Genomic DNA, 26385 nt, shown 5'->3' on the forward strand with positions numbered 1-26385 from the left:
TATTTTCATATTAGTGTTCAGTATTTAATATATTTAAAGGCTCTTCAACTTTAAACATTAAGCAGAAAATATGAAAATAAAGTTTAAAAAAATCTGCAGAATTAAATTATATCTAAATAATTAACATTGCAAAACTACTGATTTCTTTTCTAAATTCCAAAAATTGAGGTATAGCAAAGGAGATGTCATCAGTCAAAAAAAGTGTGCCTTAAAATAGCTGACTGTTGGAAAAATCTCTCACAGAGATATAAAAATAGTGCATAACAAATGTCAAAATGGATCAAGGTTTGGCAGGGTTAAGGTTAAAAAAGAATACTCCAAAAAATCTGGAGGATCATGGTTAGGTAACAAGTAGGGAACATTGACAAATAAATTAGTAAAAAGCTCTTCTTAAAACAGCATCAACTTTAAACATTAAAAACTTGAACCACAGCCACAATAAAACAGCAGTTAGACATGAACCACATATTGTACAGTACAAAAAAGCACACTGTAGACAACCAACATAAGATCAACACTTTGCTTACATGAAGGATTGTCCCAAGGGATTGCAAAGAACAACACCCTTGTAATTTCAACTCTAGCATCAGGCTCTTATTTCTGCATCACAGCATTTACTGCTGAGTGTTTGCTTAGGCTGCAGAATAACTCTTTGTTCCTTTAAAAAGTAGGGGCTAGTTGCATTAAAAATGCTCTGAGATAGACAAAAGCACTGCTAAGATTTTCCTTTAGTGTTCAGTTAAATATTGCCTCTGTCCTAACTATGTTTGTTTTTCAAAATCTGCAAGCAATGTCATTAGTAGAACTCCTTCATTAAAATAAAAAGACTATCCTTGACTGTCAAGTAGCTACTTCTCATGCAACAGTGACCCCGGTTTGACAGAAGACCACAACGCACACAGGTCAAACATGTAAGCAAGGCTTTTTTAAGCCAAATTTCACTGTTGTCTTAAAGGTAAAATTTCGTTTGTTATGCAACTAGCCGTCTGTATATTACACCTTCTCCATTTTGACTTTACTTAGGATTTAATTTCTAAAGCATTATGCATTCTCATATACGTCTATTTTTGTATGCATTTGTCATGGGTTTCACATTTGGTGACTGGTTAGCAGTGTGCTGGCCATCTTTGGTTTGTAGAGGAAATCTTAACCATGAACAATCAAGGGGGCTTAAAAGAACTTTTTAAATGCTAGCTTTTTACTCAAACTTGTATCTATACTACATCACGCCACATTAAGTAGAAGCACACATCACAAAATTGCACAGGGATTACAATATTACATCCAGTCTGCATAAAATTGAATTCCACTACTGACCAGGTCACAAAATGGCTGCACTTTCTAGTCTAAAACTAATTTGCATATTGTACACATGTAGGACATTTTTTTACTTCAGTCACAATAATGCATGCAAGTTTGTTTTTTGTAAGAAATTTTGTAAATTTGCTCATGCTACCTAGTTTCAAGAGAGCCTTTTTTGAACATTTGCAATAACTCATCTCTTGTTAATTAATAGTTCTAGTGCATGCATATGGTGTATACAGGTAAGTAAACATGCAATTTTTTCACATTCTAAAACTATGGCAGTTTAGGCCATATTGTGCTGCCTGCATTTAATCTGTAATGCAGTGTGTCTTAAACGTTTCAATCCCGTATTAATAGGTGGCATTACACATAACACCTATATAGCAGCAAAGCTAATACAGCTTGTGATTAAAAATGTTTAAAAATAGCTAATAAATCAGATTATCTTGAGGTATTATTTCTTGCAAGTCAAAATGGAGAGCAAAAAATCAACCCTAATTTTTAGTTTATGTATACACTGAAAATAGCAACAACAATAAAAATAAGCTTTTGTAGCAGACATATTCCATCTTCACTATTTTGCTACCTTTGGTAAATTACTGGGGCAGATCTTGAAGTTAAAAACCCATGTTTAGAAATAAGTGCACGCTTCACCCACTAAATATAGCAGCAGACTGTGTGCCCCTACGCAAAAACATTCTCATATCTAGTTTTAACTTTACATATAAAAATAACTTGGAGAAAATACAAAAAAACATTTTATTTTAACATGAAAATATCACAAAAATTAGTAAGCCTGAGATGTAGGGTTTTGGTGAAAAACAAGAGGCTTGTAGTGTTTTGGCTGCTGATAAAGATGCATGTATTGATAGCTGGGGTGAAAAGCAGAAGAATGCACTTATTTCTTCTGCATGTCAGTATCTTCAAACACAGTAAGCCACATGCACCCTTCTCTCCTTATGTAGATGCTGGTTCACCATGTTTAATTCCAGCGGAAGTGGATCTGACGTGGGCGGTCAGCCCCCTCCTTTACCAATGGCTTATGGAATTCACGTCCTGCACGAGAGTGGATATTTGCCCAACAAAACTCACAGTAATACTGCAGGCAAGTGACATTGGCACAAAAGAAAGGAGCAAACTTCCCACCGCACCGCGCACCCTGGCACTCGTCACACATCTGGTCATCCAACACGTATGGCTTTACCTCCACCTGTTGGAGCGAAACAGAAACAATTCCCATTAACAACTGCTTCTACTGGAAGTTGTGTGAAGGCATTCATTTTTCTCTGGTTTAATCAAGAAGCCCAAAAAACCCCTGAAGTCTGCAGTCAGTCGTACTAACACCTTTATGTAACTGATCAGTTATTTCTCGTTATCATTTATCACCTACAGACCCATCCGCACTGCAGAACACCTCAAGGCAGATCTTTAGAAGTACTCTGCATATAATAAACAGCTACATCAGGAACTTCCCCTAATTTACCCTGGGAGAGTGTTCTTTGCTAACAATATTATGAATGTAATTTAAGTGGAGAAGAAAACACAGTCATTCAGAGGTCTCCTAACCAGACATGACAATTCTACACGGTTTAGCAAAAAAATAACTGAACATATGAGGCTACCCTTTAACATATTTTTTTTTGTTTTTGAAGTACAAGTGTCTCTGCATGTACTACATTTGTGCGCAAATTACAAGTACTTTCTGCAAGCTGTAGTGAAGACCTTTTAGCAGAGTTGTTCACTGTAAACTCACTCCCTATTTTTAAAATATGGTCAAATTTGGCGCTGCCGATTTTGGCAATCCATTACTTTCTCTGTGGCTTTGAACTGTACAGGAATTTGTATTCAATAAAATTCTGAAAATATTTTTTAAAGACCATTTTGCAAGTCTACAGACAGCTACAAACACCTGTCTTACACAGCTTCTCTCTCCCAAACTCATCTGACTGCCAGAATGGAAAAGTGGCAGGAGTCCAGTGGTAAATATGCATTATGTCTTTGCATAACCGTACTGCTACAGTCTGCGATCAGACAGGAAGAAGCACTTCATAATAAAACACAAGATGAGTTGACGCAGTCATTAAGGAATGTATTGTATTCCACATTTTCCTCACTGCTGCATGAGATTTTTATCCTTAGGAACTAATACCTCAGAAGATTGCTACACATAGACATTGATTGTATGCTCTATACTTAGACAGAATATGCCTGAAATACTAAGAACTTTAAAATGATACTTTTAAAAAAAATTTCCGCATCCAGCTCCCTGCCCTGAAGTTTTGCAGCTGAACAGGCTTCATGTTCTTAGCTTCAGAAGTAGAGGCCATCCTAGAAATGTCAGTGTCTTCCAGTAATCTATATTCAGCATGAGCTCTACTTCTTACTTGACTACAGTGACCTGCGTTATCACCAATTACACTCAAACTTTCCAATAAACAGGTACCTTATGCAGTAACTGTGTTTGTGGCTCAGAATTACTGAAAGCATGAAGCAGCATTTATTTCAAGCTTCAGTGCACTAATGCACCAAGATCAGTACAAAGATGATTTCAAAAATATTAGAGAAGCACTTTGGGGAATGGAAATATTACATGACGTGGATGTAGACTGTTGGCATATGAAAGTTAACAGTATTTTAATGAATTGTTTGGAGTTGAAGCTCCAAAGAAATGTTTGGAGCTGAGCTTTCATACATGATAAAACAGGATGAGGAGTACTTTGCTGAATAAAAACATCTGTTAGACAAACTAAATATACCTCAATAATATACATCAAAAGAAATGGAGAGAAGCTACAGAGAAGAGAACGTAGTTAAGGTAGAAGTTAACATTGCAGACAATGTTTGTCAAGTGACTGTGGCACTAAGATTTCCAATTAAGGGAGGAAAAGGTATGTGCAAAAAAATTGCTATAAATACTTTGAACTGAAGTTCAGAAGGATAAACGGGTGAACTGCAAAATTTAGCAATTGAAAAAGACTTCTACACAGACAAAATTGGTTATGAAAATAACGTGAAAGAACAGCAGACCTACAGAAACTGGATATAACTGGTATGGGAAGGCAATGCTGAGGTGAAGGACAGAGCAGGCTCTGCCTCGAGGACTTCAGTGAGATACAGACTGTATCACCTTCCTGGCCAGCATACACAAACACCTCAGGTGAAGGCAGTACCCAAAGTAGGACAATCTTCCCCATTTACAAACTAGTAGTTTATAGATTTATACTTACTGCTTCCTCATGTATAAATCAGCAGTAGTACTGATTTCAGAGGATTTTCAGAGCCTGACAAGGCATTAGTGTAAAAGCTCCATGAAGGTAAAAAAATATTTCTGAAAATAGCCTTTTTCATACTTGCAGCTAAGATTCAAGATATTCCCTAAAATGATGCTCTTCTGTATGACTCCTCAGTAATGCAAATAACTGGGTGGTAATAAATATATATAATTATATAAATAAGGATGGACCTTATGGTTTAATTAAAGAAGATGATTAAAAAAATATAGATTAACCCTCCTCTCAGGTAAACAAAGAAGTTCATAAACACTCTCCACCGTGGACTTAAAAACAAGTTTATTAAAATAGTTAAGATTTGGGACTGCTGTTTTTTGCCAGTGAAATACCTCAGAAGTAGCACACATTTTTTAAAATAAGAAAAAGATGAGGATGGTAATAAAAATGTGGAAATTCCAAATTTAAGAGAACACTTGAGTCAAGAGATTAATTTTTCAAGTGTTAGAAAAGCAACATTAAAGAAAGAACATAAATTATTAAAAAAAAGAAACTTTAAGAATTCAGGTATTTAAAGAGAAAACCTACATCTTCCTGCCTTTCCCCCTCAACATGTCCAACCCATGAACAGTATATCCAGATTCTAACTATGCTTGGCAGGGGTTGTTTGGATTGGTTTGGTTCTTGTTTGCATTTTGATTGTTTTTGGTAATTTATGATTGAAGAAATCACTGAGTACTGTTTTTATAAATTAAGTTTCAACAGATGTAAGTCAAATACTGAGTTTCTCAGATCCAGCATTTGCAGTAGATTTTGCACTGGCTTTTCTTTCCCCCCAAGCTCCAAGAGGCCTGCAGTGTTCCATCACCCATTAACAACCTACATCCTTTTCTCTGCAAACAGCAAGCACTGCATTTCAATGCCTGCTTGGCATCCAAAGAGCCCTTTAGATCTTTGGTGACCTATCATAAAAAACCAAAAAACAGCAAAACAACGTATGTGTAACTGCAGCCTTCAAAGTCAGGATCATGCCTTCTCTTACAAGATGGCACTGCCAGTCTACCATACACCTCTCTACTGCAAAGGACATACTTCTCATGGGAAGAGGAACACCAAGGTTAAAGTTCCCCATGGTTTACAAAGTACAAGTCCATGTCTCCCACTTTTGAGGGAGACATAATTTGGATTGGAACCAAATCCATGTCTCAGTTTTCAAGTCAGGTGACTTCACAGACAAATGCCTGTTAGACAGTTGTTAAAAAAAACTTAATAATACTAAATTCTTAAGCTAAATGACTCATTTAGCATTTGTTTAGAAGAAATTCTGGATTCTGATCCAGATCCCATTTTGTCCAACTACTCAAATGCAAAATGATTAACAGGTTCATATCTCCTCACCCAATCCCAGTGTCAAGGCCATTTTTTCTGTTTACTTAAGTATCCAAAAAGCAGTTATAAATCAACGACAGCTGAAAGTCACAAGGATAGCAGTCCCATGACCAAAATGTAGCCATCACACCTAATTTGAAGCCTAGATGACTACCCATATCCACATCCACTCATCCTCTGGGAAGGACCATGTTTGGAGATTTCAGCTCATAAGGCAAGAGGTATTTGAGACACATACAAAAAGCTGAATTACTCTGCCTATTGGAATGGAGAGAAGCACATGCTGCCTCCTTAAAGCAGACTTCTGTTAACTGTACTACTTTCTTTTTCCTGTGTCTTTGATCTGTAGAGGAGACTGGACCTTGAACTACTTTACTTACTTGACCCTTCTTCCCGTAAGACCATAGTTCTTTATTTTTTTAAGAACTCCTATTAATGCCAGACTATCTCTGCAGCTCTTGACACCAAAACTAGTGACCCTTAAAACTGACATAATTTAGATGCCAGTTTTCTTTGCTACTCTTATAGTCTAATTAGGAGTTATGAAGTTCACTAGTCTTCTTAATATAAGTTAATTTTACTTTTCCTGGGAATAAGCATCTGTAGCAAATAGAAATATGCATTGGTAAGTACTCAGAAGACTATCAAACAGAAAAAAGTAAGACCTTTTGTATTTTAGGTGTTGAGCCTGACCAACTTTCTGAGCACTGCAATTATGGCTGAAATTAAGGGCAGTTCGTAAGTATCAAGCCAATACTAGAGTTTCTTATGAATGACAGAGGAATTATCACAGTATTTGGTTTCATTAGAACATGTGAGAAAGAGAGATTTTCAAGCCCTTTGCCTGTACACAATAAAACCAGGAACTCCAGAATGGGAAGAACATATGGTCCAACGTATGTCAAAGGAACAAACTGCTGCTCTGTGGACACATGTTGTTCGTTTGGGGGCATTCAGGCATACTCCTGAAAGTAGTGGAGTTACATGGATGCTAAAAAAAATATAGAAGCTGGCTTGAAAGCAAATCACATGCAATGTTACCACACTCTGAGAAGTTTCTCTACAGAGCAAAACTCTTTTTTAAAATTTCTGCTTAACTTACTCGTTTATCAATATCGCCATGCTGAAGTTGAACAAACCGAGCACTGATGGCAGCAATGTAACTCTGCTGATTGGAAAAAGCAACACGTCCAGCACCTTTTGGGTATTTCAGCTCAGGGTCAGTGTCAATTCCTGCGTAACAAACTCCCCCGTAGAGACGGTCCATGATCATAGCCAATTCCACTATTAAGAAATAAAACAGCATTTATTCAAACTATTCTTACCCTACAAACTTTAAAAATACTGGAGAAGTTAATTTTAATTATTAATTTTTCAAGAGCCAATGAAACAGTAATAACGAGATTAAAAAATATTAAAAAAATAATATCAAATAAGCTATTAATTACTCAGCAGACAGATCTTTCACTCTGTGGGTATATACATCCAAGGAACAATGGAATTGTATGTTCTTGATACATGGAACTAGAATTCCAGGGCAGTTTTCTTTAAAGGATTACAGCAAAAACGTTTTTGGGCAGGCATGGGAATGTAAGCTGTATAAAACAGATCCTCATGCTACAAATTCCTTGGTATATGTTCTCTGTCCCTCCTAATGCTCTACGTCCTACTTGAATCTGAAGATGTAGTTAGCATCTTTTCATCAGCCACATAGAACTTGATTATCCCTACAGTGCTATACTTACCATAGATACTGAAGTCCAAAGAAAGAAAAATTTCAAATTTTGCAGATCAAGTACCTTGGCAATCCTCTGACTGCCAGATTACACTGAATCCAGTTGCAATTCACTGGGGTGGGAAACACCAGTTTTCCAGAATTAGTATCCTCTGTGTTAGGATATAGAGGTGTCAGCAGCCCTTGATGTTCAATAGCTGTTTGAAGAGTCTCCTTAAGTTTTACTGCTTTTGTGAAGTCATTATTCTTATTTCACAGTGCCATAAAGTTTCATTTTTACATATACAGGGCATTTGCAAGCTGAGCATAAGAATGCATCCATTAAATTTATCACAGACATTCAGTACAGTAATATAGAGCACTGGACTGAGTTTAAAGAAAAATAAATCTGTACTTGGAACATACCATGTTTACACTCATTTACAGAGCTTGTATTACAGTCAAAAGTAGAGTCTTAAACGTAAAATACCAAAAACACTTGAGCATTGCAGGTCCAAGATAAAAAAAAAATTAAGATTCTTTGTATCCCAAATTTGCACTATTACTTCTCGGTTTTCTTACATCTTTCATCTGAAAGTCCATCTTTCTCTAAGAATAAAATTCATTACTAGCTATGAGAGACTAATGAAATCCAGAAGCCATTCTAATAACGAAGGGGATTTGAATCACTATGGTTTGCTTCTACTTCCAACACTCACTGCAACCTACTTACTTCTAGTATACTTCTAGGACACCTAAAGCATTGTAAAAGACTACTGCAGGCAATCTGAAAAAAGCAGACTATCCAGGTTCATCAACCATTCCACAGCTACAGAAACATTTACTTCTTCCTTCACACCTCTGGTAGGAGTCTAGAAAGAGTCCTGTAATCTCATATAATGTCATGCCATAAAAGATGGTGCTAGCTCTCTGAATTTCTTCCTTTTTCCTCTATGCCTACTTGCTCTAGTATTCTATCACTGGTGTTTGTGTGTGTATCCTGACAGCGGCAGAAGAGTAGCTAATGCACAATGACAAGCAGGTACAAATACCACTTCACAGTCATGGAGCAGGGCAGAGATGTTTCCATAGCATTATTTTAAAACCAAACTCTTTGTTTTGTGCCTCTTGTGACATAGCTTACACTACAGCTATAGAGAGGTAATACTTTCCAGCAAATCTCAACGATGAATTGTGATTTATGGCCAAACCCAGACAGTAGAAAAATTTAATACATGAATATTGTACTGAGGTTAAAACTACCAAGACTGTTCAATTTATATATCTATATCTAGCTACAAAAAATTATGCATAGTACAAATTATTTCTAATAATTTCTTACTTTTAAAAATTGCCACAGATTCCACTCACCAGCTCTTAATGGTCTAGGAACTCCTCCAACAAAAATTGTTTTCCGAGGATCAAGTGGCTGCGAACCATCCATCACAAAGTCACTGTCACTTAGATTCCAGGGACGGATCTGAACCTATTAAATTGGGAAAGAAAATAGTACCCTACTTTAAGTTTCACTACAATGTGGAAATATGTTCATCAGCCTATATAAATTATTAGTCATAACCTCATTAGTGTAGCATGTCTAGTTGCTTTGTTTTAATCCTATTCCAAATACTACAATTTTAAAACAGTCCAAGTGTTCCAGATGCTGAGCTCTGCCAACAGTAGTTTACTTTTGATTTTTTTGATCTTCATAATTTCCAATGCTGCTTTAGACAGATGGCAGCCATAGCCTGCAGGGTATGGCTGTGTACTTACTGGCTTGTCCTTGATAGTGGGGCTGGAAACACATAGATAGAGCTTTCCATCTTCTTCAATGCAGGCATCAATCAGGGCCTGTACAGAACTCTCTTCTTGGAACAGGAGGAATGCGTAACCTGGAAAAAAACCCAAACCAATTAATTGATTTTCTCTTATCTTTGTTTTACAGAATAATCTTTGCCACTTATTTTTCCATACAAAAGGAAAAGAAAGTCAAAACAATCCTTCCATATTAGAAATTTTTTTTAACTCTGTATTGCCATAATTAACAGAACTTCCATCTGTAAAGCAATTATCAGATGAGACTAATAACTAGATAAAAGCAAATGTGCCTGCTCAATCATGCACTGTAAGTTTAGGCTGAACATCATTCACTGGCTGCAATGGACATAATACAATGAAAATCCGTCTTGGCACAAAGGACTAATCTCTATTCTGGAGATTAGATCAAAGTATTCTATTACGTAAGTGACCCAGCAAATCTTTCCAAACATTACAAAAAAAAAAAAAAGAATTAAAATGCTTATTTAATGCTACATAAAACCAAACAGACAAGCTGACACATTACTTTCACAGTTGCTGTATGAGATACACTAAATTTGTTACTTTTCAAATAACCCAATAGCATAATTAGGGTTGTATACTAAAATAAACTTTAAAGGGACCATAACTCACATTTCTTCCTGAGATTACAACCAAGTTTAGAACTTTCACACATAGTTATGTTCTAAGACTTTGATGGAGAAGTAAATGCTGAAGCAGATGCCCTAGAGTGGGCTTTGGAAAAGAGAACATGGTTGCTTTACCAAGCGTTTTGGAAATCTTGCTGTATTTCTGAGAGAAGCTAATTAACCACCAGCCACTTCTTACTGCAAACAGATACTGTAGGTCATCAACGTAAAGGTGGTAGGGTGTATCTTGAAGACCATTTAAGAATCAGTGCATTACCAATGTAAGATTTAAGAAACAAATGCACAACTGATTTTAGACATATGGGAACAAGAACAGGATTTTAAGAAAAAGCTGTAATGTATGTACTGGTTGTCTCAATAAGTTCTACCTTATTTCTTACCCCTGATACCACAGTCCCATCACAGCTACATAAAAAGGACACACGACAGGATTTTATTTATTCTGTATTTTTATCTTATTAGTTTCATAACAAATATGTCATAAGGAATCTTTGGACTTGGGCGGAAGTATTTTCTTGTAAAGTCTATTCTTCACTGCTGAACTATGATTTTTTAATGACCTGTTTAACTTAAGTTTAATCAGCAATCATTTAGATTCAAAATCTGTTTAATGGGGATATATTACAGTATTTATCACAGAATTTAAAATCCACGTATTACCCACGCAAAACTCAGTGAATGAGGGCATGTGCCAACTGGCATGGGTGAGATAACTCCATACAACTGTCCTTACTTTGTCAGGAGCACACACACATTCCAGTTTCAATAGAGAGGCCAGGACAAGAATATGGGACTGCAAAAACTTGATTAATCAAAGGGAGGGTTAATTGCACATGATACTGTCTAAGGGATCAGACATACAAAGATTCTCCAGATACTGCTTTTTCATCAATTCTTCTCCTAATGCAGTTCAAAGGTACTGCCATACGGCTCCAGATATACAAGGTTGGCAAGTGCCTCCATATACCACCTCTGTGTCTGCAGCTACTTGCAGAAAGATAGAAAATTCAGGTACAAGAACTCAAGGAGTGATAAAGATTATTACAGATTTCACAGAATATTCTGAGCTGGATGGGACACAAAGATCTCCGAGTCCATCTCTTGAGTGAACGGCCCATATAGGGACGGAATCCACAACCTGGATTGTTATTAGCACCATGCTCTAAACAACTGAGCTAATCTCAGGGTCACTTCATACTACCACTTCTGACATGGAAAGGAAAGCAATAGAGAAAATATACACTAATACAGTCTTCTCAACCTCAACTGAAAATCATGTACACATGTCTTGGTCTATCCCATTTAATTAAAAGCCTCAGGAAACTCAGCTGTACTACTCCCCTCTGAAGACAAAGTTAAGACAGTACCAACAAACTGGTTTGTGACCTCTGTAGTCTGTAGTTTTGCTCCACAGCTCTAGACCCTCAATGATTTACAATGTTCACTAAAGAGATGGATTGGTGGGCACATGGAACAGAAAGCACATCAGGTGAGTTTGAAAAGCTGAAATGATTGAAGAGTCCTACCAAATTAAAACTTTTCATGGTATTCATTAAAACTTTTTTTTGTATTCATTATTTAAAGAACAAATCAAAAGCAAAGCATTCTGGACTAGATTCATGCTAACATGATTTTTTTAGCAAAAAAAAATTACTTATTTCAAAGTAATATGAAAAGAGGGAGAAAACATGCTTCTTGTTATGCATATTCTGTGTAGAAAATCAGAGAGCAGCTTTATCAACCTCCAGTTAATTCCTGTCACTAATGGCTTAGAGGAGGAGTCAAGAAAATCAGTGCAAGCCAGCATGGCACTGCCCATGTAGTACCATGCCAGTGACTGCAGTGGTATTTTGTGTTGGGGCTGGCTCCTCCAGTGTCCTGACAGACTCTCCACAATGGGCACTAAAATAGCCTCATTATAGTGCAATTCTTGCCTAGAGACTGCTGCACCTTAACTTAAATCAGAAAGAATCAGTCCAAGCTGCAGGTTAATACAGACAATGGATCTACATAACCCATCTTTCAGTTTTTCCTTTAGTCATCTTTGATGGAGAACAAACTCCAAAACACGTGAGGTGAAAAGATGTGGTGCTGCACTGTATTTGTGAGACCCATGTATCTAGTCTTTCAGATATCCTCAGTGTGGGTAAATGAATCAAGCTCAATGTGCTTATGTTACAGCAACCTGAATTGCCCTCTATACTTCACTGGCTGTACTGGCCAGATTCACATTGATTAAAGGAAGCTTAGACACTAATCACACATGAAGATACCTACAGTTACTTGCCTGAATCCTGAGTTTGATCCTATCCAGTGTGATCAAAGTAACAGGTAAGAAGTTCAACAGAACTTGTATGGACCTGGGGTTTTGCTTCTGAAACTAGAAGCGAAACATTCCCAACTTGAGTTTTTCATCTAGTCAGCTCTGAGTTAGCAATTGGGAACCTCAAAGAAAGAAGTTACTGCAAAACTGTTGTCATACAAGGCAACAGAAACAACCAGTTAGAATAAGGCTGGGGACACTGTCGTGTTTAAATCAGATTATCCTCTGAGACTGGCTATAAATAGTACAGAGGTCACAAACAACTGGATGTATTTTGGAAAGCATTTCTTGAATTTCCACATCTTTACGGCACTTTTTCTTTGTGAGCTTCATTATCAGAAGGAGGAGTCCTCAACCCAGCAAGTTACTTTGGACATGTGTATGGTTTCACAACTAAGTGTATTTGCCAACTACGTAATAACATGAGTTATGATAAACAGTGGCAAGTCAGAAAGGAAGGAATTCTGCATCACAGTTGGCAGATCACTGCTACAGACTTTGTACTTTGAGCTCAACTGAGGGTTTTTTTCAGAACAGAGCTTCCTTGTAAGATCAGTGTAAAGTCGTAAAAATTCCTGTTATGTTTCAATGTAATTTTGTGGTGAACCAACGCAAAATGTAATTAGTTAAGAACAAGCAGTTGGTGTTTCTCAGGAGGCAGCCAGCCTTGATGGATCAAGACACTTTCTGAATTTCTTTCAGCAAGGAAGCACTTATTATGAACTTGGCCTTCCCTCAGGACCTTCTGTAAGCAGAGAGCTTGGAAGGAAGCACAGCCTGGAAAATCAAACAGTAACAAAAAAAAAAAAAAAAAACAAAAAAACCCCCCAAAAAACCAAAAAAACCCAACCAAAACAGGCTTGCTCTCTTCACCACAGAGAAGACTTACATGAATTAGTCCAGAATGGCCTAATTCTGAAATGTCTTTGGAAAGCAATACTATAGTAAATCTCTAATGAAACTGTACAAAGAAAGATATAGACACTGAATTAATTTCATGCAGAGTGACAACTTACAAAATGGAGACTGAAAATAATAAAAAAACATTAATTCCCTGAACTAATACAGTAAGTATTTCTCAACTGGTAATTACTGATTGATCTCAAAGCTTTATTTTGCCTATCTGTGGCCATTTCAGACATCTTATTAATATATGTATACATGGTTCTTGTCTGTTCACACAAGTAACACCAACGAAAGACAATTTTTAATGAAATTCTTCTACAAAATAATTATGAGTCATATGTATTGCATTGACCAAAAGATATATGTACACAGTAACACTCAGCAGTTGTATGTTTCCAAAGTATTTACAAAGAGAAATTGACACTGTATTTTAAATGTGTTAGGCTACATACAAAAAGTACTGAATAATGCACCAACTAAAAATTAGTCTGAAGTGTTAAGATAGAACATTAAATGCTTTTACTTTTCAAGTAAGGATCAGTTAATCATGGGAAATCAACTTAGCACTTAGGTTGCAAATGCTTCCTGAATTAACTAGATCAACACAGTGAAGTTCTTTTATTTGTATTCTCTGCCTTTAAGAAGCTCTACTTACAACACAGTTTGGGTTTTGTTCTTACTGCAGTAATTATAAAAACCCAACTATATGAAAAAGCTTTATCAAATAAGGAAGTCTGAAAATACATTCTTAAGATGTTCAGATGCTGAGATAGGACTATCTCCTTGGAAACGAATGCCAGAATCCATTCCTTTCAGGTAAGAATATATTACATCTTCTGTCTTCTATATATTCATCACAGACTCTGTGAGATGCATCTTCTTCAAAGAGTTCCTTGGGAATTTCTCTTGGTAATTTATGAAGAGAGATGCAGTCTAAGATAATCAAATTTAACTTGACAGTAGCTTTGTGGGCTGGGCTGACAATCAAAAAACCCAAAGTCTCTTTCTTTGTCTTAGAATTTCCAAGTAGCATTCATAAATGCTATTCAAATGCTTTCAATTCCATTTCCCACTCTTTAGACTGCCCATTGGGGATAATAATCATGTCTTTTCCCTAGCATAGAGGCACAGATAAATAAAGAATCAGTTTACAAAAGAACTATCCCTATATTTGTCACTTCCACAGAACGAATGAATTGCTGCATTCTCTACAAAATCAATAATTTCTGCATTGCTTTTATGTCTGGATCACACTTCTGCATTTATTTTGGATGTAACAATACATGACTGTACATGCACAGATATACTTGATCTACAGAATGGTTTTTCCAACACTTTGTAAGTAATAGTAAAAAATCTAATCTAACAGCAACTAGAAATGTGGGGTTTTTTTAATCAATATTTAACCACTTAAAGATTGGAGCTTCAACAGAAAGTTTGTATCCTAAAAGCAAGAGATGCATATTTTATTATCTTGACCAGATAACCAAATGCATCCTTCTGCAACTTGTCTTTAACTTCCTAGGAAAATATTTATCTAAGATTTTGTCTTAAAAAATTTGATCAAATTTCAGTTTTGGAAACTAGACAGAAATACAAATACAGAAGTGATGATCAATGTGATGATCAACTACAGAGCACTGACCTGATCAGGTTCAGTAACAAAACAACAGGTTTCAGTCTAAATATGTAAAGGAACCACAACTGGACCTGTACTGAAACAACAGATTTAACTGTTCACAGGGACTCTACATTACACCCTTTGGAAAGAGATGAAACAGTTTCTCAGAGCAGGATTTGCACTCAGTAACAGGTCAAAACCTTTTAACTCTCTTACCTTTTGGTGGAAAATAGGACTTGCTCTCTGCTTTGTGAGGCCAGTCTACTACCAAGGGCCCAAATCGTCTGAAGCTGGCAGTAATTTCATCTAAAAACATGTAAAATAGTTGCAATTAAAGGAAATTACATAACTCAATGAAAAAATACTATCAAGCGAAGACCTTTGCTTCCAGCAAAGGTTGACATTTCATGGGAAGAAAAACAAAAAAAATAATATTACAAGTTTCATAAGCAAAAGACAAATAGATGCATCTTCGAGAGTGTTAATATTTATACAATTTCTGGTGATTTTAATCTTACATTTGTTTTTTATTGCTTAAAAACAACAGCATTTCAGAAGCATATGGGCAACTAAAGCCATTAACTGGAAAACTAAGGGAAACGTGGAAACTTGTGTGGTACTTCCCCAAATTCAAATCAGAATCTGGTTTGAATGAAATCAAATTTATTGCTTAGTCATGTACAGTTCAGAGCTTTGTAAGTAGATATTTATATACCAAGTAACACTACAATTAACATGCTAGCAGTTTCCTATATATAGGAAATATATACAGGATATCTGCCCTATAGCAAACACTATGCATGTATCAGAGACAGAAATTTAAAATTGTCTATTTAGAGGTGCTTCCAACAACCATGAATAATAGCCTTGCTGCAAGATCTACTATGCCCCTTGCACAACTTTGAGTTCTTTCTATCCCACCCACACCTACATGTCAGTGACTGGAAAAGCCTTGGCCATGGGTTAAAAATACTCTAAACTATAAAAAAGCAGCAACTCAAATACAAGTATGATCGATTTCTTTCAGTCATATTCTGCCATTATCATATAAAAAAGGAGGAGAGACATAAAATGTATTTCCTTGTGTTTTTGTTTAGCATTAGTATTACAGGCAACTGTGCTGAAGCATATAAAAATAAATCCCTTAGCAGATTATAGGAGAGCATCTCAATGAAAAATGGAACCAAAATCTGGTCTTTCCATGCCTAAAAATTAATTAAACACAGTCAGCTTATTTGATTTGCATGTTATTCTAGGATCACCATGAACCTCCTAACTTTAATTTACATTAGAAACTTCCATTTACACTAGAAAGAACATGCAATTTACGTTTATCTGCACAGGAGAAACCTTGTATGAAACAGCACAATTACTTCAAATCACCTCTGGTATACAAAGCAATTTCAGCTGGCTAACAATTTGAGTTTCTGTAGTACAGTCTCTGTTCAACACATCAAGAGTGCTCTGCTGCTTGACCTTGCTCTGCCTAAGTCTCTCTATTTCTCATCAGGAATAACATTAACCTTTCTATATCACTGCTGAGACTCAGGTAATAGTAAAATAGATATGAAATTCATTTACGAATGGAAATTTCCTATGACGACAGAATAAAGCAGGCACAGATAGAGGAGGGCTAAGATGTATTTGAAAGGAATATGCAGGATAAGCAGGAGCACGCACTCCAGGCATTACATGCAACTCTAATCTCCAAGTGCAGGCTCGGAAACAACTGCACCATCCCAAAACCAAAAAAGATGGTTCAGCTCAACACACCCGTCAACGTACATCAAGAACAAGTAGTTACAGCCTTTTGCACAACATTTTGCTGAGTGGCTTATTTTTTACTGCTTAAATCAGGTTTTTCATGACCTGTTTTTGTTTCTCCCTCCAAACACAGTCTGCTGGGTTTTCAGGCAGCTCACCTTCATCAATATCCGGTGGAAGACCTCCAACAAACACCTTCCGAGAAAAACGCTCAATTCGTTCTCCGTTCTGATGAGCTGAATAGCAGGTAGGGGAATTCAAGACTCCAACTTGATCACTGTGACCATCATCCAGCAAGCCATCATCTATTGGGAAGAGGGAAGAACGGCCTTAAAAAGAAAAGATAATAATGTACATTAAAATAATTCTGTGGCAGTACGTGGTTTTGTAATTTTAGGGAATGGGGAATAGCAGTCTGGAGAGACAAAATGAAAACACCAAGATATTAGAGAAGTTGACATTAGTTTAAAGAAAAATTAGGAGAATGAAAAAATGTGTTACTTCAAAATGGAATTTCAAGATTGCAAGCTGACATCACTCTAAGTGTAATACTTCATATTACATTATATGGTAATTGCTCTGCTGCATCCAGTAGGTAAGTGGTAACTTTGTTTTAATTAAAGGGTCTTATTTATGAAAAGAAAATAATACAGACTGTTTAAGTCAGTTTTGTTAGTCTGCCTTTGGTTTCGCTTCAAGTTAAACAGATAACCTCCTCTACCTGAATAACTACAGTGTATATAAACCCCTTAAATTTTAATTGAACAGGGAAACAGAAACATCACTATCACAACAAGTTTCAAACATGTATTTCTAAAGGTCTTGGATGCTGCTAACATAAGAATATACTCAATTTCTAAGAAAGCAAAAAGAGACTTTTAGAAAATGTGTAAAATGTAACACTTGAAAAATGAGTCACAATGCTGATTTATTCTTCTCACTCTCAATTTACTACAGTTTTGGAGGGAAGCCTTGTGGTGGTTCCTAACATGTAAACTCCAGTGAGTTTACTGTTACCCTGAAAAGCAAGTGTAAAATCTGAGAAGTTCACAGGATGGCTTTGCAAATGCAATCTGACCCAAGCAGACACTAAGAGCACAGAGGGAAGTGAAAAATATGGTAATTCTGTCCCACATATTTCTTCCCCATTTCATATTTACGAATTTTGTAGAACTCTGAAGAAAAAAACAACAACAACAAAAAAATCAGAAGGCCAGGATATTTATCTTGGCATATTCAATCTTTTATTGCTTTAGTCAGCAACATTAAGATTAATGATAGTTTCAAAATCAGAAGTCAGTCTTGCAACTACAAAAAGCCCCAAAAGAAAGACTTTGTGAAGCAAAACAAATGATCCACATCACCACTTCTTCCGAAATGCCATTTTCCCCATTTGCCACTCATTTAAAAAATAATCATTAATTAATTAAACTGCTTTCCCAAAAGAAGCAAGAAAGCCAAATCAAAAAACAACCTAGCACACTTTTGGGAAGCAAGCTAGTTTTTCATTTCAAATAGACAACTTCTTCCAGATACACCCACTGAAAACCACAGTTAGGACCAGTTGGTCCCGGATACCTGAGTCTGCAGTACCATGGCTGTGAGCAATACTGCAGTCTTTAATTCTCCAACTCAGGAGAACATCAGCAGTAAAGCCTGGTAGGAATAGCAGCAGATCCAGGGCTGACCAGAATGGGGGGGTGAAAGCAGCATGAAAGCCCTTAATTTCCAGAAGACCACCTCAGAATCAGGTGGTTAAAAGACAAAGGTGGAAAACAGACAGCAAATATTATGACCAACGACTTATGTTACAGTAAGGCCTACTGACACTGATATGGTATCTCAACAAAAGAACTGAATGACAGCACAGGACAATATAAAACAACCAAATATCATAAAGTATCACGAGGTGCACAAAATTAAAAAGCAGGACTGCGGCATTGTACCAAGTAACAAAGAATGTAAACTACATAATTTTTATAGTGGCATATCTGTGTCTTCAGCAGACATCCAATGAAGAGGAGTCCAGCAAATGCAGAAAGCTATAGTAGGCTCCTCCTTTCTATTAGAATTGGTGACAGGCATGTTTGAGAATGACTAGAGGGGAGCAAGAGATGCTTGGTCTCATAAGGACACATTTGACAGATCTGCAATAGATCAGCAGTTGCCAGACAAAGTGGAAGCATGTAGCTGGTCCTCAATGGGACAGAAAAGTGAGCAAGTAATGGAGACACATAGTTAACATAGCTGGATGAAGCAGGCAAGAAGATTGCTCTTGTATATTAACTATTTAGGCATGAGAGGAGCAAGACTGAATTTATGACTGTAGCAGCTGCATACTATAGATATGAATTTTAGTTATGAGGACATGTAAGAATGATCAAATCTTTTAAGATGTATATGAACAAGTGTTAAGGTTTGGTTGTGCAACCAAGAAAGTTGCATGCAATGAATTTCTGAATTACTAAACTGAATGATGGATAAGACGGAGCTGTTACCATAATAACAGCAACAGGAAGAAGTGCATAATAGAAGAAATAAGACTCATATTGCAGGAACCTGTGGGTAACTGAAAGTGGAAATTTTAAGACATTCCACTAATAGAGAAGAGTTGTTCTCAATATCTTAAATGTAAAATTACTGTAATTTAGCTTGGTTTATAAAAAGTGCTTCTTAAAAAATAAAACTTAAAATATAGACAAGTATATAATGGTGAAAACAGTCTTAGAATAACCCTCAGAATAATTTTTAACCCACAGACCCATGTTAAAGTCTAAGAACAATGAGAATTGTTCTTTACAAATAGAACCAGCAGAACATGTTCTGAAGTGATACCACAGAGTTCAGTTTAATTTTAATGTGGGTAAAAGTCTGCCAAAAGCACTGTAGTTCATCTGAGCGCTAAGGTGACGTGAAGGACAACAGATAAACACGTTCAGAGTAATATGGTCTAAATGACCCCTATTACTTTCTTCTCCACCCTCTTCACTTGTAAATGTCTCAGATAAAGAAAGCAAAAAGGTGATTAGAATTTCCATTTCAACAGGCTTTTCATTTCTCCTGATGACTATGAATAAAATGGATTAGCCCTTCTAAACACTTGTTTATTTTTATAACAATAAAAAAATAAGCAGAATCTGGCAGGAATTATCAAAATTATTACATCCACTGGCCATGATCTACATAATCCCTCTCTAGATTACAGCTACCAAGCAGCAGGTTATGAACCAATGCAGAGACCAAGACAGACACATGAGCTGACATGTATGTGGTGAATACCAGAAGATACCAAAGATCTTGATAGTTTGTTCTTGAATGTTTTATATGGTCTTTTTAACAACTTCACATCACATCCTAGCACAGTTAAAACAGTAGAGCTCTTCAAGGTTAGTGAAGCACATATTGGCTTATACTATGAAGATCTGCTTACTGCTTCTAAGAGCAGCCTACTAGATTTCTTGCTAAGTTTATGAAAGGCTTTTTGCTTTTACTCTGCACTCTACCACTTCTACAGAAGCAAAAGGAGTTAGAGGGACAACTAGCAACTGTATACTTTTAAAGGGGGTAATGACTGCAAGCAGTAGCCATTAGCATAAACTATATCATGATTAGAACTGCAGTTTTTAACTGATTAAAGGATTTTCATTTCAGACTCTAAAAGAACAATGATCATAACAACCCAGACTATACACCTCCTTCCCTCACACCCTCCATGGTTCCCAAACTAAGATAACATGCAGATAAGCAATTACAATCAATAATCTGAATTAATTAATCATAATGATCAGTAACAGATCAGAATTAATTGAACTGTAACAAACAGAAGTGAATTACCTCGTCTTCGCCCATAACTCCTCGCTGCATGCAAACAAAGGACAAATTGTAAAATGTCAAATAACTGTATCATGCCCACAGACTAAAATATTTAAGATACAAAGAACCATGTGGGTAAGCAGCCTGGACTTGGTACTGATAATTGTAGATGAGAATGCATTCAAGTCTCACATAAATACCATACTATTTTACTACTAAATTCATGTTAACACCAGCTCTAAGTAAAATTCTTTAAAATATTTCAATGTCTTTAAACTTGGTTTTGACTTCATGTTAATTACGGACTAATTACTTATGGAAACTTTACAATTCATCCTTAAAATGTGATTTGTATCTTACACAAGTGCCTAAATAACACACATATGGTATTGAAACTGTAAAAAGGAAAATACTACTGTAAAAAGCATGTAGCAAGTGTTAAATTAATCACAGACACATCCTGGTCCACATGGAACAGTTTGTACAGTCCTTTGCAGTGACAATGCAAATGCTGTAAGCCGTGACCTTCCTCTTTCATGAAAAGACCTAGCAGAAAATTAACCGCAAGGTTTTGTTTGAAACAAAAGATGCCTTGTACAAGCAAACGAAATCAGGGCACAAGTCACAAGAAATAGCATTGTATCAAAAACACTGCACAAAGGCAACGCAACAATTTCGCATAGACTGCAAGTAAATCCAAGATTTTTCTAACTTTTGAGTTTTGCAAGATTCTTAAAGAGATCATGCTTGCAGCTACAGTTCAGAAGACCATACTGATTGCTTCTCTGCCTGAAGGCTAAAAACCTAAAAATAGACAGATTACTAATACAGAAACTATAAAGCTTTGTGCTATTTCTTAGTTACATTTCCACAAAGTATTTTCTATTCCTGTTTAACAGACTCAGTATCTGAGAACAAATACTTTAATCATTACACAGTGGCATTAAGTACCCAAATAGATGTTACTATTAACCATAAGATCATAGCAACATTTAGGAACAGACTGCTGTGTCTTGGCATTATTGTTTTGATTTTACGAGGCCTCTACACACACACTTCTAAAAGCAACTGTTGTTCTGGGCCACTGAAATACATATAGACTCAAAATCACTGATTCATAAATGTCACTCATTGTTCCATTCCCATGTTATAAAATACTCGTATCCTGGTACTTCCTATTCGATTAGGGTTTTTCAAAAATTTTATTAGATATAGATTTTTTCCCTTTTATTATCTTGATCCCTTTCGACAAGAAATTTAGTGGATTGCTTATGGAACTGAAAAATCTTTGTTTTTGCTCCCTTAGAAAAGTTATTTTTACACAACAGTCATCATCCTTCTATCCAGTTGGCACTGAACTTGCTTTCAAATTTATTCTCTCACCTGAAATAATTATTAATGAAGAGATTTGTTTTTGTGTAAAGGTTTTCAGATCCTTAACATTTTCTACTGGAAAGGCAAAACAGAAAAAAACACTTTCTGAAAGAGACCTGGGTGTCTAAACAAGGGGAAACGCTTTAATTCAGATTTCTGACATCGAAACAGAATCCACAAAACAGTGTACCCTTCTGTGCAATCAGCTCTCTCACTAGGCGCTGGGGAGACTGATGCTGAGCTTCAGACAGGTTTTCTCCCTGAAGCCAGGCCCTCAGAAGACACACAGTCCTGTGCCAGTGTTGCAGCATGTACAAATCTTCTCTGACTCCTGGCCAAAGCGACTCCCACACAGCATTAGCAGCAGCGGCACTAAGCCCTCGCCTAGCCCCCACACGCTTGTTTTTTAAAAATAAATTCCATCCACAAATACAACTAGAGTAAGGAGGGAAAATTCAAGGGCAGCCCATGCACAGCAATGTCTGCAGTGCTGTGTTCTCTCTCAAAGGATAATGCAGTGATGCATACTAATATTCATCTTTCAGCACAAGTGTCAGGATACTGCTTTTCTTTTCTTCTACCCCTTTCAGCCTACCAAACCAGTTAAGCTATTTTCTTACATTTCTATAGTTAAGACAAGTGATATGCAGAAAAATATTTTGTTACAGAACAACTGAAGTTTTCTTCTTTGTGAATTCAAAGAAGGGAAACAGTCATTAAAAAAAAAATAAAGAGTTATTAAAACGTTAAAAACCCCTACGCAGTTAAAACAGTAGACGGTGCAGTATTTTATATATATGGAAATTGCAACGATGCACCAAAGTTATCTGTGTATTTCCTGCTTCAGCAAAACAATGAAATCAGGGAAAACGGGAGAAAAACCACCTGATGTTGTCACATCATTAACTTTATTTTTATGGAAAACCTTCCCCCCTAAAATTTATCTGTCTTGCTCATTTAGAGTACAAACTAAGAGTTTGTACTAGAGTGTGGGCAGGGATTTAGTGATATTTTGCATCTAGAAAAATGCAGATTTTCTGTCTTTATTAAAATAATATGCATATAATGTTTTACACCTTAAAGAGCAGCTGTATAAATATAGTTAATTGCAGGTTTACCTATACATCAAGACTATACAGATGTATTTAACATACACATAATCAATGAATATGTTTATAGATAAATAATTGCAGGGAAGATGGCTCTTTTGGAAAAGGGCAGACACTACAGGCAAATAACTGATTTACAGCAACAAAAAGGGAGAGATTAAACTGTTTTCTTTAACTTGTCCAAATACTAAGTCATACAGAAATTTGTCTTTTATTTTATAAAGCTGGATATTTTAATTAGCCAGTAACTTGGAAAGTTTTCAAATTAGTGAAAATGCATGAAAGACACTTTTATTCTAGAAAATATCAATTCGGCAATGCATAGAAGAAGTATAATGATGCCAAATAAAATGAAATCCAGTAACATTGGAACTTTCCAAAATTAAGAGTGCTGTATATACAAAACATTCCCTTTTAGCTAAAACCTCCTTTTTCAATATTCCTGAAGTTGCATGCTAATACAGCTTACACCCATTAGAAAAATTAAAATCCCCCTTTCTGCAATGTAAATCAGGTCACAGATTTAAGACATAAATAATTTGTTATGCATGCTTATCTAACATCGAGACAATAGAACTGTACATTGTGTTAGCAATGCCACCACAAAGACACCAAATGTATGGTTTCATTTTACTCAGACACATATTTCAAATACACAACCAGAGATCAAATATACACATATTTCAAGAACTCAGCTGAATGACTAAGCTGAATTAAAAATACTATGTTGTGTATCAGGAAAAACTACCAGGCAAACATCCTACTAAGATAAAACTCTATTTGTTACCAACACTGCAACATAACAATCAAATAGTGACAGAGACATGATGAAGCCTTTTTCATTAATAACTTTAATTTAAAGAAATCTATAAACAGTTACAGCAATAATTTACCAAGAGTCTAGACTAAAGGAGGTAGATGCCTAATTCCCATTTCTTTCTATTGAATTTGGGTGCCCAAATTCCGTTCAGATTTCTTCAGAAATAACACCTTCATGGATTTTTAAGGCTGAAACACATCATTAGGACCATTGAATCTTGGCATGCCTATAAGACTACAGAAGTTCATTTAGCAATTTCTGTATAGGAATCTTAGTAATTTCTGACTGAAGTAATTTAGTAATTTCTGATTGAAGTGCTTTCTTTAGAAGCACAACCAGTGATAGTATCTGAAAGAAGTCTAATGCGCCCTTTCTAAACTAATCAAATGGGGAATTATATTTCAACAGCAACTGAAAAACTTCAATGCTTTAAAACAAGAGAAAGTGAGGGAAATTTCCCTTAATAGGGAAAAACACCCTACATCCCAATAAACTTGACTCTTGCATTATTACTTGCTTCAAAAATGTTCTCCCTAAGCTGAGAAAGCTGCAGTCAGGTATACCCATTCCAAAGTATTTTTTTTTTTTTTTTTTGACTTTGAGAGAGAACAGACATTAAAAATGCATTACTTTTTTTTTTACAGCTTAAGCTGAAACAATTACATAATTATACATAATTTATTAAAACACATAAATCAGGTTTCCTTTAGTTCATTTCATTAATTTAAATAATGAAAACTGTAAATATTAATATTAGGTACAGTTCAGTAAGTACATTTTAAATGAGTTGGGAAAAAAATCTATCATTTAAGAGGAGGAAAAACTACCTAAAAAAAGTTTTATCTAGAAGTGCTTAGTCTTAAAAGGACTGCACAATTTCAACCTGGGTCATGTTAGAACCTTTCTGGAATCCAGAGACACCACTTCACTAAAATTAATCTCACTAAAATCCAGAGAGGGTCGGTGTTAAGTATTAGTGCGTGTATAAATGGGCAGAGGATGTTGAAAAATATTTGTAATTTGCTTTCATAAAGGTCTGGTATTCCTGCTCTTCCTCATAGCTACTACAGTACTTACTGTGAAGTTAAGGGACAAATGTGGAGTCTGAATTACCAACTCTTCTTTTCCCCAGTTTCCCCCCAAAGCACCAGTTACAGGGATAGAGGGCAATGCTACCTTGAGCCCACATAAAATGGAGAAAGAAATTGAAGGCTACAAGTTCATCAACAGGTGTTCAAACCATAATTCTCATTACTGCACATTTGGAGGAAGCCCTCCAAATGTGCAGTAATGAGAAAGAAAGGCTGAAGAGTCTGAGCAGCTGGAGCTTCCCAAAAGCTGTTTCTACTGCTTCTGTTCTTGTGCTGCAAGAAGCTGCAGTTAAGACAAGGGGCTCTGAACGTTCCTGACTGCCCTGCCTGCACTGACATCACACTCCAGCTACGTGGTAGAGACTAGGTGTCTACACAACAAGGCTCTGCACTAAACTCTAAAGGGCGTAATTTAAAACATTATGTGTTGCAGCACCTTTTAGATACTTAAACTGTTATTTTTATCTCACTTGCTGAAGGCTGAAAATAATATTGCAGCTTTTAAAGAGGACAGCAGTCACACTAAGTGATACCTTTCAAAGTACAAGAGAAACCACATAAGCATGAAAAGCAAGATATTTTTCAGCGCATGTTCTAGCTTTGTGGCAAGATTTTAGGATAGACTGGTACCACTGTGTTTCTCCAGTGTTCATGATAACAACTAACCCCTTATTTCCTAGATATTCCACAGAGTAACAATAACTCCCATGTGCTTTTTTTAGCATGCAAAACTCTAAAAACAGAAGTTCATAATTCTAAGTAACATTAAACTAATTAAAATATTAATTTCTTACAGCCATCTCACTGAAATACTTCAGTTTCTCTTCATACCTTCCCATCTAGAATTTCCTGGTAGAACACCAGATAATGACAATTGCAAATATACTACCTGAACAAACCAGTTTGCAGAACAGGTCTTAAAGCTGTAGTTAAATACAGAAAGTAAAATGTTGTAAATGTTGTGACAACAAGCACATGGATATTCAGTGTAGAGGAATCAATATAGTGTTGGCTAAACACTGATTTTATTTCTATAGTTAAGTACCTATTTTTAATTTCCAAGATACTCCATTATCTTAAAGTTACCTATTCAATACCAAAGCACCTACTTGTTCAAATGGTCATTGTGCAGTATTTTCCATTAAGATTTACCTTTATGTCCAGTAATTTCCTTAAAATTTTAAACATTTGCTCAGTGTTATACAGGAAAAATAGATATTTGTTTGCATTTTATATCCATATGCACAAGTATAAATGACTGTGCAGAATGGGTAAGACAGTTAAAAAAACCACCAAAACCTAGCAACAACAAAAAAACCCCTCTATATAATTTGAAACAGCAACAAATGTGTTCTGGCCATATTTTTTATTTTGTTACTTTTAACAGACTCATCAAATGAATGACAAAAGTGTACTTAGGGTACAACAGCTTCCATGTCTTCTAATCTAGAGAAGCTGTAG

The 26385-nt window shown here is 35.9% G+C and overlaps 1 protein-coding gene across 7 annotated transcripts in view; it reads right to left on the reverse strand.

Moving 5' to 3' along the window:
- Nucleotides 1-26385, reverse strand: part of CPEB2 (cytoplasmic polyadenylation element binding protein 2) — a 51713-nt gene that overhangs the window by 1445 nt on the left and 23883 nt on the right. For 3 of the 7 annotated variants that reach the window (XM_039698731.1, XM_039698735.1, XM_039698736.1), the window contains 7 exons: nucleotides 20552-20575; nucleotides 16876-17046; nucleotides 15170-15259; nucleotides 9409-9527; nucleotides 9007-9121; nucleotides 7024-7205; nucleotides 2288-2515 (listed from right to left, as the gene is read on the reverse strand). In XM_039698731.1, coding sequence (XP_039554665.1) covers nucleotides 2288-2515; nucleotides 7024-7205; nucleotides 9007-9121; nucleotides 9409-9527; nucleotides 15170-15259; nucleotides 16876-17046; nucleotides 20552-20575 — 929 coding nt within the window. Of the gene's footprint in view, nucleotides 2516-7023; nucleotides 7206-9006; nucleotides 9122-9408; nucleotides 9528-15169; nucleotides 15260-16875; nucleotides 17047-20551; nucleotides 20576-26385 lie in introns of all 7 variants that reach the window. The other 4 variants (XM_039698733.1, XM_039698730.1, XM_039698734.1 and 1 more) reach the window with 4 other exon arrangements.

This window comes from Passer montanus, unplaced genomic scaffold, assembly GCF_014805655.1.
Source record: "Passer montanus isolate IOZ18808 unplaced genomic scaffold, ASM1480565v1 scaffold13, whole genome shotgun sequence".
In the NCBI taxonomy this organism is placed as follows: domain Eukaryota; kingdom Metazoa; phylum Chordata; class Aves; order Passeriformes; family Passeridae; genus Passer; species Passer montanus.